The sequence below is a fragment of the Andrographis paniculata genome, unplaced genomic scaffold (genome assembly GCF_009805555.1).
Source record: "Andrographis paniculata isolate CXL003 unplaced genomic scaffold, ASM980555v1 Contig74END, whole genome shotgun sequence".
NCBI classification, from domain to species: Eukaryota; Viridiplantae; Streptophyta; class Magnoliopsida; order Lamiales; family Acanthaceae; genus Andrographis; species Andrographis paniculata.
Window position 1 is genome coordinate 3,139,035 of NW_026137611.1, and position 21,860 is coordinate 3,160,894.

At 31.3% G+C, this 21,860-nt stretch overlaps 1 protein-coding gene and 1 long non-coding RNA gene across 2 annotated transcripts; both read left to right on the forward strand.

The window, feature by feature from the left end:
• Positions 1-6,476: 6,476 nt before the first annotated feature.
• On the forward strand, positions 6,477-7,174 carry LOC127266179 (uncharacterized). Its single transcript, XR_007842088.1, has 3 exons — positions 6,477-6,650; positions 6,735-7,013; positions 7,094-7,174. It is a non-coding gene; the product is annotated as an uncharacterized LOC127266179 (long non-coding RNA).
• A 5,397-nt stretch (positions 7,175-12,571) lies between these two features.
• LOC127265915 (uncharacterized) lies at positions 12,572-16,437 on the forward strand. Its single transcript, XM_051295942.1, has 6 exons — positions 12,572-13,021; positions 13,762-13,907; positions 14,847-15,015; positions 15,443-15,541; positions 15,969-16,051; positions 16,151-16,437. The coding sequence occupies exons 1-6, from the start codon at positions 12,608-12,610 to the stop codon at positions 16,266-16,268; spliced, it is 1,029 nt and encodes a 342-aa protein (XP_051151899.1). The 5' UTR covers positions 12,572-12,607; the 3' UTR covers positions 16,269-16,437.
• The last annotated feature ends 5,423 nt before the right edge of the window (positions 16,438-21,860 follow it).

Here is a 21,860-nt window from a genome sequence, read left to right on the forward strand (position 1 = left end):
ACCGTATAATAAAAAGATGGAGAAGATGAATATACAGATTTTACTTAAGGAATGATTTGTAAATTAGTTAAAGTTATTTTTACAGCACTATCATAATACTAGGTAAGATGTAAGCTTAGTTAATACTCCCTCCGTCCCTTAAATCATATTTTTGATATATGATATGGTATTTAAGGTAGTGTAGTTTAGTGAGTTAAAATAGTGTAATTTAATAAATTAATGATAATGCTTTATGATATTATTTTATTTATTTTTTATATAGATATTATTGTTAATAATTTTAAAATATTATTTAAATTTTAGTAAATTTACTTTATTTTAAAATCTAATGAATTAAAATGTTTAGGTAAATAATAATTTTAACAGTGAAATATTTATATTAAATTAAAAATTAAATTCATAATTTTAGTTATCAAAATTATTTTTAATAATAAGAAAACAATTGGATAATGGCTAAATAGTAGTTTACTACGCAGTAAAAAAAAAAATATTTTTAAGCCAAAAATGGTGCTTTTAAATTATGAGTTGATTGCTAGTATTTTTCTGAGAGAAAAGAGAAGTTTTATTCGATATATGATTTCATCAATCAATTGTTCTAAAAGTACTGTTTGAATGTGGATTTCAAATAGAGCTTTGAAAGCACAAACAAATGCTCTCAAACTAGATTTGACAGCACCAAACAAGCTATTCAAACTGCAGTTTGCACTTGAATAACTTGTTTAATCTTTATTTTTAATAGAATAAGTCATTTAATTTAAATGTATGGATAACGTTATACACATAGATGAGAAGTGGTATCATTAGAGGTTCACATAGATTATATATGAATCCGGAAGAGGAAGATCTACGTGTCAAAATAAGGCATTTATTATCAAGATTATATTCATGTGTGCAGTCTCAAGACTACTATATGGGACGGATGGTTTGCTGATTTTTTATGAGAAAATCGGTATCTTCCCATTCACTTACAAAGAAGTTGCAAAAAGAAGTAGTAAAGAAACTTGCTTAAATTGACAAAGTAAATATACTACTTTGAGTTTATACGATGTTAGAATAAATAAGGTTAGATTGTACTAGTGTTTCAAACTAACAAAGTCCAAGTTATTCTATTTTACTAGATGTTTTCACTAACTTTGAAAGATTGGATGTGTCCATTATTTATGTTTCAATGTTTTGATGTAATATCTCAGCCATAAAAAAGAAATGTCAGCCAATATAACAAAAAGAATTTATATTTAGCAATATAACGCTAGACCACATATAAAAAATAATGATGCCGATTTTAGAAAAATTGCCACAAATGATGGATTTGACATTATTTTAGTACAACAACCTCCCAACTCTCCAAATTTGAATATTAATGATCTTGGATGATTTAGGGTAATACAAAGTATTTAAATTGAAAAGGATTGCACCAATGTGGACGAGCTAGTGAACGCAGTGGTGTTATCTTTTAAAGAATTGACAGCTGAAAAACTAAACAAAGTTTTTTTGAACTTACAAGAGTGCATGATTGAGATAGCGAATAGTAGATGACAAAACAAGTAGAAAATTCCACATAAAAAATGATGCACTTATTAGGCAGGATGCTCTACTAGACACCTGAATGTGACTAATGATTTGGTGATTAATTGTCTCACATACTTTATGAACAAAGGAAAAGAAGATTGTGCTATGCTTTTGCTGACCGAAGTACAAAATGCAATTATCTCTCCCTTCTTAATGATAACTTTTACTTAGTAAGGAAACAATGAATTTTTTATTTTTTTTTGAAAACTTATATATGTATTGATATTACATGAATAGTTACGTTTCCATGCACATTTTGTAAATTTCATACTGTACGCACATGATACATGGATATGTATGTGACTCAAGACTTTTTTTTTTTTTTTTGTAATGTAAGTATTTGGAAAAAATCTTCAATTTTTATAGAAGTTCATCATAGTCACATAAAGGAACCAATGGCATTATATTCTTACCAAAAGACAGCCACCAAACTGTGTAAGGTTACTACCATCTCAATTAGTATATAGTCATTTCTTTAACATTATGTATATTGTGAGATGTTGCATAGTAGCATATCGTTATATTCATCAAATGCAACGAAAAAGACCAACATATAACAAGGAACACATAATCAACACAAATTAGACATAAATTTTCATAGAGCATAAAATCTCATATGAGTACTATATTATGAATAAAATTTCCAAGTGAGAAATATAATTTGTATATCACAAAATCAACAAAGAGAGCATCAAATTGCAGAAATTAAAAGAAAATTGAGGCATAATTTCTCTAAACATGAAAATTTAGCATAAATCACTAAAGATAATTCTTAGTCTCACATAGTGAAAATTGAGGGGAAGTAGAGCTATTGAAACTCTTCTACGATTTTTAAAGACTGTTTGAATACTAATGGTGAATATGCGCAAAACCAAGATTGGAATCTACCCAGACCTTGATAGCCATGTAAATTAGGGGTATCAGTCACATAGCCAGAGAGGTTCACCTGGTCGTACCAAGCAACGTCGCTACCCGATTCATAGGCGTAATAAGTTTGAGGAACAAACTCACTATATTCAACAGTCGACACCACCGATGGAAAAGACAATCCGGTGATCCCAGAATCGAAACCGATGACTTCTCCCTTCGACATCCTCGGCAGCAAGGTGGCGGCGACTAACCAGGAACTATCAGAAATCGGACTTAGGGTGGAATACATCGATGAAGACAATTAGGATTTTTGTTTGGAACGAGAGAAATTGTGAGGCTATTAGATTTTTTTAGAATTTAATTATTTGTTTCAATTATAAATCGTGGATATGGGCGTGGGTGTGTTAGTGTGTATTTATTTATTTATATATTAAAAATTATTCATTTTATATTAATAATAAAATAAGGTAATTAATTTTAATGGTTATTGTTAATTATATTTTGATTTGATAAACTTTACTAAAAATAAAAAATGATCATTTAAAGTGGGACAACTGAAAATGAAATAGTATCATTTCAGGTGGGACAGATAGAGTATTTGTAGATGATAAAAATATGATAGATATGGAATTAAAAATTCACCCTGATTGTATATAGCATATAACAATAATAAAAATAAATAAATGCATGAAAAAAAAACTATTTCCTACAATTTAGGTATGTGATTCATTATTCGGTAATAGTTTTATTTGACTACTTCAAAACCTATAGCATATTCCAATAAATTCTTTCCTTTTAAACTTAAATGTTGAAAGTATTCGGTTTAATCTTCTAATTCCTGCACTTCAAGTAAACTTTGCAGCTTGACAAATGTCTCTAGTGTAACAAGTTTTGTCATGCTGTTAGCGACTTATTTTTTGGTTCCACAAAAGATTAATTTCACAGTTCCTATGTGTGAGATCTCACAAATAATGATATCTCTCATCAATAAATTTGGTCTTCCTATATATCACCAAATTTCTTGACAACTTAATAGGTGAACTATTATCACAAAGAATGTCAAGAGTACCACACTTCTTGTTACTAAAAAACTCCTTCAGTAATCCTTTCAACCACACATGGTGGCAACTAGATATTTGGCTTCAATAAATGATATTGTGGCAGTTGGTTGCTTTTTTGAATTCTAACAAATTGTAGCCCCCTCTAAGACAAAAACATAACTTGATGTACTTCTTCTATTGTATGCATTTCTTGCATAATCAGAATTCGTGAAGGAAAATCTCTAATTTGTTTTCTCTTCAATTATTTTCAAATATCTTGGTATCATGTTGGTTGCAAGTAGATGATCTTCTTTTAGTTTAGACAGAAAACAAGACATTAGAAACATTGCATACATCATGTCTTTCCGTCCGACCGTTAAATACATTAAACTACCAACCAATTGTTTGTACAAACTAAAATCAACTTCTCTTCATGTCTTTGTTTAGTTAGAATAGTACCTAAAATTACTCATTTCATATTTTTCTAATACATTCTTTTCATATTTATTTTGGCACAAATGAATCCCATTTGAATACAAATATATTTCTATGCAGAGAAAAAACTGCATCATCCCTAGACTCATCATCTCAAATTCTTGTTTCATAGAACTCTTAAATGCTTCACATTTCTTGACATCATTCTTAACATAGATTAAGTCATCAACATAGAGATTTACCAAAACAAGTTTTTCACCAATCTGTTTGATGAACAAAGTATGATCATAATTGCTCATTATGAATCCAATGCACTTAAAAGTAGTCTTCAATCCGACTAAACCATGCTTTAGGAGTTGTTTTACTCTGTACAGCGCCTTCTTCAGTCGATACATGTTGTTTTTTCCATTTTATTTGTAAATCTTGGGGGTTGCTCAACGTATACAACTTCATCTAGTTCTCCGTACAGAAGGATATATTTTACAACAAGTTAGTACACCTTTCATCGGTGCGTACAGCTACGGCCAAAAAAGTTCTGATGGTGTCCCATCTGGCCACTGCTGCAAACTCTTCGTTGAAGTCGATTCTTTCCTATTGAGTATGTTTTTTTGTGATCAGACTCGCTTTGTTTATCAACATTCCTATGCTCATTTAGCTTGATGTTGAACACCCACTGTGACTCTTCTAAGACTTGAGGATTTATTGGTTAAGTTGTTGCATCTTGTGTTGTAATATTAGCGTCACCAAGACCTTAATCTTCATTGTGTAGTGTGGTTGTGGAATGATCTTAATGTTCTATGCTATCCAAATATAAACATTCAAAATTTCAATTCCGCATTGCTTATTCATCAAATACCGCAACTTGACTAATAATCACCCTTTTATGTGATATGCGCTAAGCTTTGGATTCAGTACTTACCCCAAGTAGAATACATTTATGACTCTTGTCATCCAACTTTTTTCTTAGTTGTTTGGGCACATGCGCATGCCCAATACAATCAAATAATTTAAAGTAATCCAAAAATACTTTGATATTTCCTTTTTTGCAAGCAATCATCTAACAATGTTCATTATGATATGATTTCATTTTTTAGCCATGCCATTTTGTTGGGAAGTGTAAGCGGCTATCATTTGTCTTTTGATTCTATATAGCTCACAAAACTTATTGAAAGCATGCGAAGTGAACTCGCCTCCCCAATCGTTGTGCAAACAACGTATATGACCATCTACATCCTTCTCCACTAATTTTGAAGTTTTTGAACATATCAAGAGTCTTGTCCCTTCTTGAGAGAAATTAGACCCTAGTCTTGCTAGAAAAAATCATCAACAAATACTAAGGTGTACCACTTGGAAAAGTTGGGCTTATTGGACCAATAGATCTGTGTGTATTAGTTGAAGCTTTTTGGATGCTCTCCATTGACTATTCTTTGGTATCGTTGCATAATGTTGCTTGCAAATATTTCATACTTTGCATACTTCAACATCACCTTTTAGTTGAGGTATTTCCTTCAACATTTGTTTATTCTGCCTAATTTTAATTTCTTTGTTTCTTAGGGGACCATATCTTTTATAACAAAAATATGTTATTGTTTCCTTCTTGTAACCAAGACAATTGTGAATAAGAGGCCTCCTGATTGCATATACCACGAACATTCGATTTGAGGTTATCGTAGTTACTACAATAATCTTTTTTAAAGGATGATACATTGTACGAATTCCAACCTTAATAACAAAATAACGAAGGTCATTCCCTTCTCTTGTAGTTGTCTGATACTCAAAAAATTAGTAGACAATTTTGAAACGAAAAATATATTTATAATGTGTATTGTTCCCTCAATCTCAAGTTAGATACTACCATTTTCGGTGACTGTTACACTTGAGTTAACCAAGCTTCACCGTGTGACTAGAATTCTCATCGATTCGGATGACCAATCTCTATTGCTATCATATGATTTGAGCATTCAGAATTCAAATACCATTCTCTTTGACTAGAAACTTTTTTTTACCTCAGTGTGGGCCATTAAAAGCAACTTTTCTTCTTAATTGAGATCAACATAGTTGATACCTTGTCAATGTGAGGACATTCGTATAGAAAATGGCTAAAACGATGACATTGATAACAATGGATAGTAATTTTATTGATATTCGACCAGATTTTTCCTCGACCTCTTCCACATAGGTGGTTGTCACTCCCCCTATAAAATATGCCTCTAGCTCTGTCTTTGCCTTATTCATTTGTGGAACCATGCTCAACATTCAACATGTGCTCATGATCACCCTGACTTCGCAACTTTTTTTATGCACAAGCAAAGAGCTTTGTAGTTCATCGACATTTAACTTATCAATATTTTTTGAGTCCTCGATCGAGTAGACGACAAAATTGAAGTTCTCAGTCAACGTTCGTAGTATCTTCTCTACTATCTTCATAACCTCTATAGTATCACCATTGAACAATTTCTCGCATCATTCTCCATCCGGTATTGCTATTCACTATTAAGGATTTATATGTTTTTCTCAATTGATGTTTTTATCCGTTTACGGCTATCATCTTGTAGGGACACTGTATGGCAGCAGGGCGTCGTCTCTATCTCGTCTTATACCGTTCTACAACTACTATTTGACGAAGCTGTGAAAGGCGAAGTCATCAACGTGTACCTACATCATCTATGCAGCAATGAATATCAGCTCCAACACAATCCGCAAGTGTGGTGTGGTTGTGTGCCATGGTTCGTAGCGGTGAGTATACTATTTGGAATTTATACGGTTAGTATTACAAATCACACTGTTATTATTGCTTTGGTTAATTTGTTTGATTTTCAGAAAGCCGTGAACAACGCGCTATCACGACCAAGCAGGGGAGCGAAAAAGCCGATCATCAATAGGGGTAATGTGGTCACGTTTGCCAACTCACTGCAAGTGACTGTAGGCCAAAAGATCGCCGGAATTATGGACAAAATCTGGTCTGGGTGCCGGTACATATTTCTACCCGTACACACCCGGTTTCACTGGCATCTCTGCATATTGGATACCGTCAAACACGTTATGCTGGAGTGTAACTCAATGCGCGACTCCTTCGGCCAGGGGAATGCAAAGAAATTGGTACGTCTGTGGAATGATTATAATTAATTGCCTATGGATAGGTTGAATTCCTTAACGAAATAGTAACGTTATTTGTGCAGACGCGATTTTTATCATTGTACATGAACGCGTCACGACTATGGCCTATGGTCAGCGACACACCCGAGTACATTAGATTCCAACACCAGGGTGAAACGCTAGACTGTGGACCTTTAGTCTGCATGTTCGCAAAGTGTTATGCGCGGGCGGGTCCAGATGTCAATCTCGTGGGCGTCCTCGGCGAGGACTTCGACAATGTCAAAAGCTACCGAGGCACGATTGCGGCAAGGATATTGAAAGGTCCCCCTATGAGGCGTAGACCCCGATGGAAAAACATGGCAGGTTAACACATGTAATGAATATGGATTGATTTGGGAAGTTCTTGCGTTGTGTGGCGAGGTGATGGATTTGTTTAATGTCTTCAATTTGGATTGATATGGGAAGTTATTGCATTGTGTATCGATGTGATGGAATTGGTAAATGTCTTTTATGTTGATTGATTTGGCATTTTCATTATATATTTGCGATGTGTGGCGATACCCGTTGATAGCTTTTATGTGCCTACATTAAACTAGTATGTACTTCCATTTATATATTACATGCTCCAGTCACCTATGTTTGTGGGACCGGCCTTTTCTTTTGCACTGATCACTGAATTAGCGTTTACTTTGAATCAATTCAACCGTGTCAGCGTTTCTCGTGAAACCCTACTGGACGCCATGTTTTAATCAACCGGTGAAACTGTAAGGGCTTGCCTGTTAATTGAAATCAAACACTATGAAAACAACATGATAATATAAAAATAAAATATTTGTGCGGGACATGCGTGTCTGGTAATTTCGTGTGTGCCAACGTCTGAATTACAATCAACTATTTCTTGCGGAGTGCTAAACAACACGTGGTTACAGATAATTGCTACTATACCTACAACTAGGATACCTACAACTACAACACAGATACCTGCATACGCAATCTATGTACCTCGTTCAACGAGTCTGGTACTCGGCTCAGATGCATACGTAACGGAGTCATTAATACAAATACCCTATATTATCTATTATGTACCTACGACAATAGTTTTTATACTTCCGTTACCATTTCAAATGCTCTGGTATCCTGTGGGTGGAGACTCGGCCTTTTCTCTTGAAATATTCACCAAATGACGCTAAAATTGTATTGGTTTAACCATGGTAGTGTTTCTCGTCAACTCCATAATCTTGAATGGCGTGTCTTAGGCCACAGATAAAACTTACAGCGGTTACCCTTAATTGAATTAGAACGCAATGGAATAGACATGATAATATAACCACAATATAGTTGTGTGGCATATGGAAGTTTGGTACTTAGCTGTGTGCCGAATTTTAATCATTACTACACCTCCAAGTTATTACACGGTAATACAATTTAAATACCGTATAAACAACATGAGATCTGGTTTGTACTCGGACCACAACCCTATATGTTGGAATCATTAATGTATATACCCTCCGTAAGCTACTACGTACTTACAACAACGGTGTACAACAACCGTGACATTATACTTCAATTGCGATTATGTATGCCTTGGTTACCTGTGGCTAGGGAAACGGTCTTTTTTTACTTCAAATAGCATGTATTTACTACTGATGGTTAAAGAAGGCATCAAAAAATACTTAAGTTGTATGACATATGCAGTTGGTTAGTATGACGAATTTAATACAACTATAACTCCTAGTAATAACCAAAAAATAGAATAGCATGTACCTTCGAAACAATTAGATATTACATTAACCATCCGTCCCTACAGAGCTACATCATCAAATGCCTCAGTACATGAAAAATATACCTGCAGAATATAACTACGAACCTCCACAACTTCATTATATACCTGCGTGAGAGGGCTACATACCACTTACTACTGCAAATAAGTCGGTGGATCAAACCGGTTACATCCTAGAGACACAAAAAGCAATTACAATATACCTATTGGATACATACCTACTGTCTTAATATATACTCCTGGAAGCCAAAAAGATATACAATGAAAAAAAGGTTTGTTAATCTATTCGTTGCCTGCAACTTCTTCTATTATGTCCGAGACGCCCACAACAATCACATTTTTGTGGATTCTTTACCTGCTGGGACTCGAACCTTTGCTTCTTTGGTCGGCCTGGTTGGACAGACGACGGAGGAGGGTGAATTCGGTCCGCCTGAATTTCAACAATCACGTCCATATTATGCGTCGGTACGGGATTTATTGGTTCCGGGTACGTTTTTCTGTAGCATTAAAATGCTATAATAAAGATTGCAAAAATCATAAATTGACATATTGTATTTTTCAATGCAAGCGCAGGCATGCTTGCAGACACGAGCATTTTCGCGCCTCCAAATTGACTGCGTATCTTTCATTACAATCTGTTACCTCGAATACAGCTCTAGAGGATGAACAACACTGTAGCTGTCGAGACGCCATATACGACAGTGCCAACTTGCTCTCATGTTTTGGACAGAGCCTCACGTGCATTATCTCCGACTTTTCGCGGCGTTCATTCATCATTACCATCACTTGCCTTCTAATGGTATCCAACATCCCAACGAATGGCATTGACCTTGCGGATCTCACCCAACTATTCCATGACTCAGCAATGTTATTATTTATTATTCCTCAACGAGTTCCTCTAAATAATGAATTTGCCCAACATTCTGGGTGTGATTGGGTAATGAAGTCCCGGGCCAATAGCATCGATTCGACCACAGAACTAATGTGGTCATAAAGATACCACCTGTGCCATCTTCGTTCAATCCCGAACATTCGGCCTCACCCCTGCATTACAAATAAAATAATAAGAATGAGAACTCTGTCAGATGTAAATAATTCTAATTCTATATGGTGATAAATCTTTTCTTCGTAAATAAAAAAACATGGGTACCCATCTTACTCAACCGAGTATGTCCACGGTGTATATGGTTACCTATCATGTCATCCATGGTACTCAAAAGAACAATTGCATCTATTCACCGCAGCAAGCTACATGATGCAGTAAATGCCACAGGCTACGAAAATTTCAACGTATCGATCATGGTACACCTACCTAAACCGGATTGCTAGAGGATACTAACAATCGCGTGTAAAGAACGAGTGAACATCTTTAAATACCTTCAAGACGTCATATCCCCACTACATATCTTTACAATCTCTTCAGTGGTTTGTTCTGCACCGCGCTACTACAAAATCGCAGAGACGAATACTTACTACCTACAGACAACATCGCAACAAAATACCAGGGTATTGTTGTATGCCAATATCATGAAAGAATTAGGTAACTGATAAATAAAAGGTAGGTAGCTTCTTACCAATATATCAAACTTCAAGGTATATGCATCATACCAACTAAAAGTTTGTGTATAAACAACATGCTTTCAGATGTGTTGAACATGAATATATATAAGCGCTTACAGGCTGCATTCTTTCATAAGGCACAGTTGTGACTTCATTCTATAACAAAGTTGAATAAAGACTACTTAATTACAAAATATGAGTAACATACCTGCGTCCAACCGTGCTTCGGAGAGGCACGCTCTAGTGCTCGCTCCTACACCGTGCAATCTTATCCACAAACATAACCTTTAACAAGATATGCATTCTCCACATATTGGCGACATCATCATCATACAATAACGTCACGTAGCTTTTCTGAATAGGTGCAATATATTGAAGTTTTACCGCCTCTACACTCACCTTATTCCATCTTTTTGATAGATTCCGGTAAAGATTCTCCAGAATGGTGCCCTCTTCTAAACCAATTACATGATGCTCACCTTCGTACGAACAGATAATTAATAATTTCAGACTACTTTGCTCCATGTCCATCGGAACCTAACGATCCAACCAATGTATGTATGAACTATATTAGGTCATATTGGCGATTCGACAATTTTATACAGAATAGACTAAAATCATATGTTAACCTAGAATTCTAGTGATGTACTGATTCTCAAATAACAATAAATTACCCAGTTCACAAATATAACATTTACAAATTAGCTGCCAACAAAATTTATTATCAAAATCACCAAAAAAAATTATTATCAAAATCACCAAAAAATTACCCACTACACAAATCTCATACTTCATGTATAAATTTCTAGTAGTTTAACAAGTATCAACACTTTCCCCAAAACCCTAAAATAACAATTTTCTTACTAATCCAAATGTTATTAAAATGCGCGACCTCGGACGACGGTCCTCGAAAATTCTCCCACCGAAGCGCGACCTCGGACGACGGTCTGAGAAGCTTCTCCCACCAAAGCGCGCGACCTCATATGACGTCGAACCGGGTGTACAAAGGGAGGACGGATAGCTAACTAGACGGAATATCGGAGAAAGAACAGCGAACCGGCCGTGGGAAGAAGGGGAGAGAGTTTTTCACACCGGAAACTGGGCGATGAGAGGTTGATTTTGACCTGATGGAAGAGGATTCAACGGACGAGGAATTTTTCAGCGCGAAAAAAAAACTGTCTGGAAGGGAAGGAAAAGAAGAATCGAGAAAATAGGGGAAGAAAGAAAGATAGAAAAATGAGAACGAAGGAGTGCAGACAAAGATTTTATCAATAGGGACTGAATCCCAATTGATAAATGGACAGAGGGATTTATCCTCAATTGTCCGTAAATTTAAATCACGAAATAAATAATAAAAATTACAAATATACACAATTAAAATATGAAAAACTACAAATTGTCCCTCCGGGGATCTATTTGCAATTTGTAAAAATTAAAAATAAATAAATAAATAAAAAGACATCATAATTAGAGTTGTTAAGGTGCAACACAAAAAATAGTATTTTCATGTAGCAAACACACAAAAAAATAGTGTTAGATATAGCATTCAATTGAACGGGCAAAACTCCAATTATGCAGCTGCGTCCGCATTGGAAATATCATGTATAAAATAAAAAAAAATAACAATAAAATCACCAAAAATTATGCACCAGTTGGCCACTTAGCTCCGTTTAAACAGAGGTTTTTTTTTTAACTTTTGAAAGTTCGAAAAGAAGAAAAGTAAAATTTTAGTATTTTTTAGTTCATTTAAATTAGTCCATTCAAATAAATATTTTATTGAAAAAATGATCAATGTAAAAAGATAATTGAGTTTATGTTTGGAAATTTAGTTAGAAATTAAAATAAATAAAGAGAGAATGTAATATAGACAGAAGTATTTGTTGTTGTAAATAAGTGTTGAACAAAAAAAAAAAAGAAAAATAATTCAATATTATATTTGTTGACTTCGATAAATTATTATATTTGTCGACTTCGATAAAAAATAACCGAATATATTTAACTAATGGATAAAAAAGTAAAGTAAAGTAAAAATAAATTTAATTTAATATTTTATGAAAAAAAAAACATTTGATATGATCATTAAAAAAATAAATAGTGTCAACATAAAAACTTGTTAAGTAAACAAAGCTTTTTAAGTCACTGCTTTGGTTGTTCATACATTTGTCTGCTTGTTTTATTTAAATATATATTAGTATTATAAAATGCTTTTTGACGTGAATTTGGCGATGGATGCAAAGAACCTTAGCTCTAGACAGCTATGGCAGCGGTTACAAATGCGGTCTCCTGTAATTTCCCTCCTACACTGCTCAAATCATCTCTCTCCCCGCGAAAATCCTTGTTTGCTTCTCCCCAACCTTCAATTTCCCTATCACTAAAGCCTAATCGAACCGGCGGTTACTTCAATTCGTTGCAATTGCAGTTGCACATGAAGCTGAGAATGGGTGATGTTCAGGTTCGTCGGAGTTCGTTGGACACTAGGAATCCAGAGACTGAGTCGATTGTTTCTTCTGAAGGAGGAGGAGGAGGAGAAGGAGAAGATGAGTTTCTCGGTGGCGGCGACGGCAGCGGTGGAGGAGGAGAGGAGAGGGATTGGACGACGTCGTTTTTGCTATTTGGTTTCTGGCTCGGTCTTATGTATTACGTCTTCTTCCTTGCTCCTAACCAGACGCCGGTATGTTTCTACTTCCCCCGTTTTAATATCATTTTAGTTGTGCTGATAATTCGACAATCCATTTATGGTTTTTCTTTTTGCTAGTAGTCGTAGATATCGAATTTTTTGATCTGTTTTCTCTCCTACATGTAAATCTTGCTCATGTTTCTGCACATACACACATATAGATTTGTTCATTATGCTATTTTTCGAATTCTTGATGCTTCGTAATCTGTTGTGGCGGTTTGCTCTCTGGTTTCTTTGATTTATATGCTGCTTTATCAATTGAAGGGTGTTCAAAATATTCAAACTGAACCGTTCGAACTTTTTAATCAATTATCTACAAATAATAGAAATATATTTTGTTACTTGAATTTTCGCTTCACCAAAAATTTAGGTTCAAATACGGTCTACGAAAAGTCTACGTTTTCGGATATTTGTTATGTTCGGTTTGAATATCAAATATCTACATATTTACAACTAATCAAACTGTGTCCACCCCTATTTATTATATATTAATGGAAATTTTATGCATAGAGCTACATGAGAGGTAATTATGGCCTTTCATATGTTGTTTACAGCAATTGATGTGATTCTAAGTTGGTTTAGGATTGTTTGAATTTCGAAAAATAAGCAACTGATGAATTGTTTTCCAAGTGTTGGATTTGTGAAAGCTGTTTACAGTCCATGCATCTTCTCAACAACAAATGTGATGAAAAGTATAACCAAACATGACCTTATCTTGTTAACTATCTCTGCAGACGACGGATGTTTACTTCGTGAAAAAGCTTCTGTTTTGGATTAGAGACGATGGATTTGAAATGAATAGAGTGCTGGTGGCTGTATGGAACATGATGGGAATATGGCCTTTGGTGTACAGTATGCTGCTTATTCCCACTGCCCGAAGGTAACTTATGTGGACTCTACTTGGCAACGTCTTCAAGAATGCAATTTTGATTACAAAAATAAAGAAAATGGTGTTACTACTGCGAGCTTGTAGAATATTTGAATCGGTTATTCTCACAAACTAATGTTTTATTTGTGAACTTCTTTGTTCCCATATTAGTCTATACCACACAAGGCGTTTATCTTAGCCTTGAAAGGTAGCCAAGCTCTAGATGTCACAACCGAATGAAATAGTTGGTGCTAGAAATGGTGGTTCTAGAATACTTATGTGCCCCTTTGTGACCCCAGCTAACCCCGGGAATGGAGGGATAGCATCTGGGATTGGAGAATGAAATTGTGTGTAAATGTATAAAATGTTGTTATTACTTGGTAGCTTGTAGAATTTTCGAATCAATCATTCTTACAACTAGTGTTTGCCTCATGAAAGTTCTGGTTCATCTATATTAGTTTAGTGTCATTTTTATGCAAGGGAGACGGTTCTAGTGGAATATTGTATCGTTCATTCCCTTTTTTTCTCCTTTACTTCTAGAAAGTTTTATTTCATTCAGATCTCGTCTGATCATGTACATTCATGTATTATTAATGTCTTAATTCTATACAAAAGTATGATTTCAAGTAATTTTTATTCCATCTTTAGTATACAAACTCAGTTTGTGTGTATCACATAAAAAGATCAGACAGGCATATTTTTATTTACTACACAATTTCATGTTTAGCTAAGATAAATGGTAAGCATCGACAATTTTGAGCATAACCGACAGTTTGAGCCAATCAAATTAAATTGATTCTGTGTATTTTTTTTGCTAGAGCCTGTTCTTGTTGATAAGTGCATTAACTTGTAACTCATTATACGCCCTCTTGGTCGAAAACAATGCGAAGATGATTGATGTCTACACAACTGCATATGGTCTTATGTAACAGCATGACTTGATTTCTGCAGCTATAAAAGCAAAATCCCCGTGTGGCCATTTCTTCTTCTATCGCTCTTCGGCGGCATATATGCTCTTTTGCCCTACTTCGTTCTGTGGAGGCCACCATCTCCACCGGTTGCAAAATCTGAACTGAAGGGACGGGCACTGAAAATTTTGGACTCGAAAATTACCGCAGGGGTAAGTTTGCCTGTTCTAAGAATTTGCACTAGACAAGCTTCAGGGGACATTTAACTACTCACACGGTGAAAATATGTTCGAATTAATATTTAAGAAAATTCAATTTGAAAATTATCATGGTTAATCGTTTCATATTCACTCATTGATAGGGATGGCATTGCTGTAACTATGTGTTGTTCTTGAATTATGCTGTAATTGTTTTGCTGAGTAACTCAGCGACGCTATTTTATACCACAAAGAAGAGTTGTTTTTATATAGATTTCCAATTTTATGAAGCCAAACAATGGCTTCGTGACTTATTCTATAGAATTAAAATCACTTTAAGCATCACTCTTTTGTTGTTATCATGACCATATTCAAGAAGACTAAGACGTTGCCTGCTATCCTCTCGTTAATTTTGCAATTTTTACATACATTTATCTGTCAGATTGCATTGGCTGGAGGGATAGGCCTGATGGTCTATGGACTTTCAGCTGGCGGAGACGGATGGAAGGAATTTTACCAGTATTTTCAAGCAAGCAAAATCGTGAGTATTTCATTTCTCGATTCATTCATCTTGCATGCATACATACATACATATACATATATATATATATGAACTTTATATGTATAGAACGTTTTTGTTTCGTATAATTTTAGCTGTAAATTATTATAGAGAATGATGTTTTTTGGGTTTTTGTTGAGTTTTTTTGTTGTGTATATATATTTTTGGTAATATTTTTTGGAGTTGTGTACATTAAAAACGCTAAGTGAAAATATTGCTTATTATTAACCTTTTACAAATGTTAAATTGAAATTTCATACGGCATCGAGATTTGATTTCAAGGATCTTCGACTCTATAGGGGTAGTTGAATAAGCATGCAATTTTTTTCCTTTCTTTTTGGTTATGTTTTTCGGTTTAATGTATAAGGATGTGCTTTAACTCTTGGAGGACTGACTCATTTCGTTGCAGACGCATATCACGACCATAGATTTTCTTCTATGTTCAGCATTCGCGCCGTTCTGGGTCTACAATGACATGACCACACGAAAATGGTTAACCCCACCCGACCCTTCATACTTTTAGAGGATTGATCGAATCTTTCGCAGATAACATAATATTCATCGGGATACTTTGTGTGTTTGTATTGCCAGGGGTGATAAGGGATCTTGGCTGATTCCAGTATCGGCTGTTCCATTACTCGGCCCGAGCATCTATCTCCTCTTACGACCGTCGTTGTCGTCGAGTCGAATAGCATCTGATGACAAGTAGTGTGTAAGAATACTGACACTTGATGATGATTGAAGCAATCCTTCTTCAGGTAATGAACAAACTCACTCTACTACTATTTTTTCCTTTGAATAAGAAGTTTTTAAGTACAAATATTTTTCAAGTGTGAATGGTACGGTACAGTTTAAATGAAATGCTCTAGACTGCCCTACATATTCATTCTTGTGTTGAAGCCCGGCCCGTTTTCAAATCCGAGCCAACTAGGCCCGGCCCAGGGCTGGTTTTAGATCGACTTGAAAACCCACTTTAGGACATGACCCAAATGAAAACGATGCCGGGTCGGGTTTAATAATAGTTACATATTTTGTAGATTTGATTGGATACGAATAATAATAAATTTTAATATTATAATCAAGTCGGTAAAAAATAAAGTAAGAATATTATTTTAAAAAGTGAGAAAAAAAAGTAATGAGACACATAGAAAAAATAATTATTATTTATTAAAATAAATATAATACAATTGTAGATAGACAAAATAGTTAATGTAATTAGATTGTATATAAATCTAATGAAGGCCAAAAAATAATAAATTATAGTATAATTTTAGCCGACGGAGAAGGTATAATTTTTAGTTAAAAAGTAAATTACATTAATTTAAATAAATACGATTGTAATAAAATAATATTCTTATTGATAATTAAAAAAAATGAGCCTTTAATATATAATTTTTTTTTGTTTTATTGCATCTTCGTTAATACTATATTTTAAAAAATATTTAAGTTTAAATTTTAGTTTTATAAATTAGAGTTGGCCGGCCTGACTTAAATAGTAGTAGGTTGTTAATGAAATAAATAATCTTGTTCAATAAGATATTCGATTTGGATTCGAATACAAATGTTCGGTTCGATTCGAATATGAATAAAATATAAATGTTTAATATTTGATTCGATATTCGTAAATATTTGATTCGATAATAAAAATATATATATATATACATAGGATAAAATAATTTATATATATATGTACTTTCCAAAATAAATCAATGAAACTAAATTTATTTATAATATTACTTTTAAATTTTATATAAATAAATATATAATAAAATTAAAACTACATTTATACGTAATTTTTATTTTTGTCAAAGCATGAAAGTCTTGTTTCAATTTGAAAAAAAAAAAAAAAAAAAAAAAAAAAAAAAAAATAATAATAATAATAATAATAATAATAATAATAATATATGTGTGTATAATTTTTATCTAAGTTGTCTTAAAATTATTGTTTAAAAATATAATTTTAAAATTTCAAGTCGAATAGCTACATCGAATCGGATAAAATAAAAATGAGTCAAATTTTAATCAAATATTTGAATAATATTATTAAAATTGCATTTTAAAAAATCAAATCGAATAGTTTAAAAATTATCTCGAATCGAATACGAATATTATTTTAAGATTAGAAGCGAATCGAATATCAAATCAATAGTCGATTATTTTTACGAATCGATCGAAGACTGCACTAATCGCTTCGATTCGATTCAATTCATATACAAACCTGGGGACAACCTGATTTTTCAACTATGTTGTCCGGTCCTTGTCCGAAAATTTTAGAACCTAGATCAAATTTTTGTTTTTTTTGTGTTACGTTGGAATTGAATTTCCTAAGAATGTTTGTTTATTTAGTGGCTATAGTTGAAGCAAATATAAAATAAAGAAAGATGTTTTTGTTTTGTTTTGGGCTGTAGTTAGTACTTTGAATAAACTTCTAACATAAGGTTGATATATTATAACAAATACATGCTCAATATATTATTTATTTTTTATTTTAGTATAATATAAATAGGGTGTGTTTATTAAAATATTGGATTATTTTAATAGAGTATATAATCAATAGACTAATTAATACTTCCTCCGTCCCACATAATTTGTCCTTATTTTCTATTTTCGTTCGTCCCACATAACTTGTCATTTTTATTTTTGGAAATATAATTATGCACTTTAATAGCATTTTAAATTTTAAATTTTATAATTTTTTTAATTTTAATTAAACTATTTACTTATTTTAATCTTAATCTATAATTATTTTTACTAAATAATAATTATTTTTATTAATACACTTCTTAATTATTTACTAATTATATTTTATCTAAATTCCTGTGTCTACGGTAATACACCCATATTACATGGGACGGAAGGAGTATAAAATTTACTTTGTGTGATTAAATATTAGATAAAATTATATTATGTTTTCTTATATAGTATGATTATTATTATTTTTTTTAAATATCCTTAATAATATTATTATAAGTTATTGTGATAAAATTTGTTATACTCCATTCGTCCTATTGAAAAGTTGTCATTTTCTATTTTCATCCGTCACCCTTTCAACTTGCACTATATTACACAAATGTCATTACTTTTATATTACACAATACTAATAGGGATATTTTTGTCTTTTTCACTATAATTCATTATAATATTAATATTGAAAAATCTATGTGCAAAAAGTAAACGGCAACCTTGCACCGGGACGGAAGGATATATATTTTTCTTTCTAATTATAACAATATAATATATAACAATATTAAAATTTACTTGAGTTATTGTCACGACATAATATGTATATAATATTTGATATTTTTTTATTATTTATTAAATATATTTAATTTTATCCTCAAAATTGTAAATTAAGTTTTACTTATTTTATATTATTGATTAAAAATTTAAAATATGTATATGACTAACATTTCAATGAAATTAAAATATGTTAAAAATAAAAGATTGTTAATACATTTATATAAAATATTTTTAAGTGTTTAAAGAGAATGATAATTTAGACAATTTAGTAAGTATGATTAAATAATATTAGGGATTAAAATGTATTAAAAATCTAATAAATTAATATAATTGTTACGGACTTTTAACTGTATAGAGTTCTAATACGTTAAATTAAATATGAGATTAAATCGAATAAATAGTATTATCTATCATAATCTCATATAATAAAAGCACACATAATACATCGCAATACTTCATACAATATGTCAATATTGTTTTAAAGACATTAGCACAACACATATTAATCATATAAACAATATGCATTATTTAATGGCTAATTATATAGAGTATATAACATACTCTCTCCGTCCCAATACAATAGTCTTGTTTATTATTTTTGTTTGTTCCAAAATAATAGTCTCATTTTCATAAATAACCATATCACTATAAAATTACCTTTATTTTTTCATTATTATTACACAATTGTCACTACTTTTTACACTAATACACTCACAAGGGTAAAAAAAAATTTTTATCCGTATTTTTTACCCACTGTTAATATAATATCAATATTCCTTAAATCCAGTGTCAAACGCAACTTAGACTATAGTTCTGGAACGGAGAGACTATATTGTTTTAACAATAATCATATATGATGTATATTATTATAATGTGATGATGATACTAATCAATATGTCATTGTCATAATCGATTTTATTTTGAAAGTGTTTTGAATTTTTATTTTTATCTTTTTATTTATTTTTATTTTATTATTATTATTTTATTTAAGTATAGTAAGTTTGAGGCAAATAGACAAATTTTTGTTCTATGTCCTGGGTCTTGACTCAAATTCTAAAAACTGATAGAAAATTCAATTAATAGTTATGGAAGGGCCAGAAAAATTGTTCTCATTTTATTTGGAATGCAATGATATTTAAGTGAAATAAAAAAAATATATATATTGACATTGTGGCGACTAGTCCTAAAGTATCTGCATCAACTAATAGTATATTAATATAAATTTTTTTATCATAAATTATATAATACTCCCTCCGTCATCGTAATGATGTTAGCATTATTGTGGATACGAGAATTGAAGAGTGATATGATTAGTAAATAATTAAGAATTCATTAACAAATTTAAATACAATATAATATAAATAATTGTAAATTAAAATCAAGAGAACTAATTAGTTTAGTAAAAAATAAAAAAAATATAAAATTTAAAATATATTAAACATAAAATACTTTTCTAAAAAAATCACATGATATGATATGTAAGATAAATAAAAATAAAAAATATGAGATAATATGCAAGAGAAAGAAAGTACCATAATAAAAACAAAAATAGAAGCCTAATATTTGAATAATTATGGCTGTTATTTTCAATAATTTAAAAATGAAGGAGCAAAAAGTAGTTCAAGTACTGGCTTTTACTTTTGATTATTATTATTTTTTTCTCTTTTAATAGTCAATTTCAAGTTGAATAGAAACATATAAAAAGACTAGGGTTTGTTTGGTCAATAATTTTTCTCCAAAATAATTTTTAATATATATATATATTACTTTATTAGAAAAAATCAATATTTAATATAAAATATATATTTTTAAAATTTTTATATTATCCACGTATTCATTATATTCATATTCAAAGATATTTTTCAATCAAAATACTAAACAACAAACCCTTCAACTCAGTGTTATTTATTATTATCTTTAGTAAATTTTTTATTATTTAAATTTTATACTTCCTTTGTACCAGAACTATAATCTAGATTATATTTAATACAAGATTTAATGAATATTGATATTATATCGGTAGTGGATAAAAAGTACGGATAAAAGATTTTTTTGCCCTTGTGAGTGTATTAGTGTAAAAAGTAGTGACAATTGTGTAATAATAATAAAAAAGTAATACCCCCTCTGTCCCGCAAGAAGGTTGTCATTGGCTTTTTGTGTGTTGATATTTGAATATTAATTATAATATTAATACGTAGTACAAATCAAGAAAACAAAACAAAAATATGTTTATTAGTCTCTTATAATACATATACTTATATTTGTCGAGTAAATTATTCAAATATAAAGATATTTTTAATGTTAAATACAATAATGCAAAAACTAAATGACAACCTTCTTGCTGGACGGAAGAAGTAGTAATTTTACAGTGATATAATTATTTCTGGAAATGAAACTATTGTTTTGAGACAAATAAAAATAGTAAAAACGACTATTATATTGAAACGGATGGAGTATTATTAGTATTATTATTATTTTATAAAATATCATATCCAATATAATTTGAATAAAAAAATATTCAAATATTCAAAATTAAACTAAAAGCGCACCATTGAAATATTTTTTTTAGTTGGTTTGTGGATTTTAAATTCATATTCCATTATTCATTATTTTTTTTGAAAAAGTTTCAAATTAAAAATTACTATTAAATTTCAAAGAAACGCATCACTTATTCTTTTCTATATAATTTTAATATTATTAAAAATTAATTTTATGTTTAAAATATTTTAGTAACAATTATATACATTATATCAAATAACTATTATTCCGTGTATTTTGAATGTATAAATTTGAAATTTTTAGCAGACTAAAAATAATATTAGTATTTTATTGGTTAATAAAAATATATAAGAAATTTTTATATATATATATATTTTTATAAAGTAATTGTACGTGTACTGTATTTTTAATATTGGTATATATACTTTCACTAAAATAAGAAAAATGTATTTTTGAGTGATACAACAAAAATAGTAAAAAATGGATAGTAAAAACTAAAACAAATTAACAAACAAACACACATTCATTTGGATTCTTAGTTTTTATTTTTCTCAATTTATTT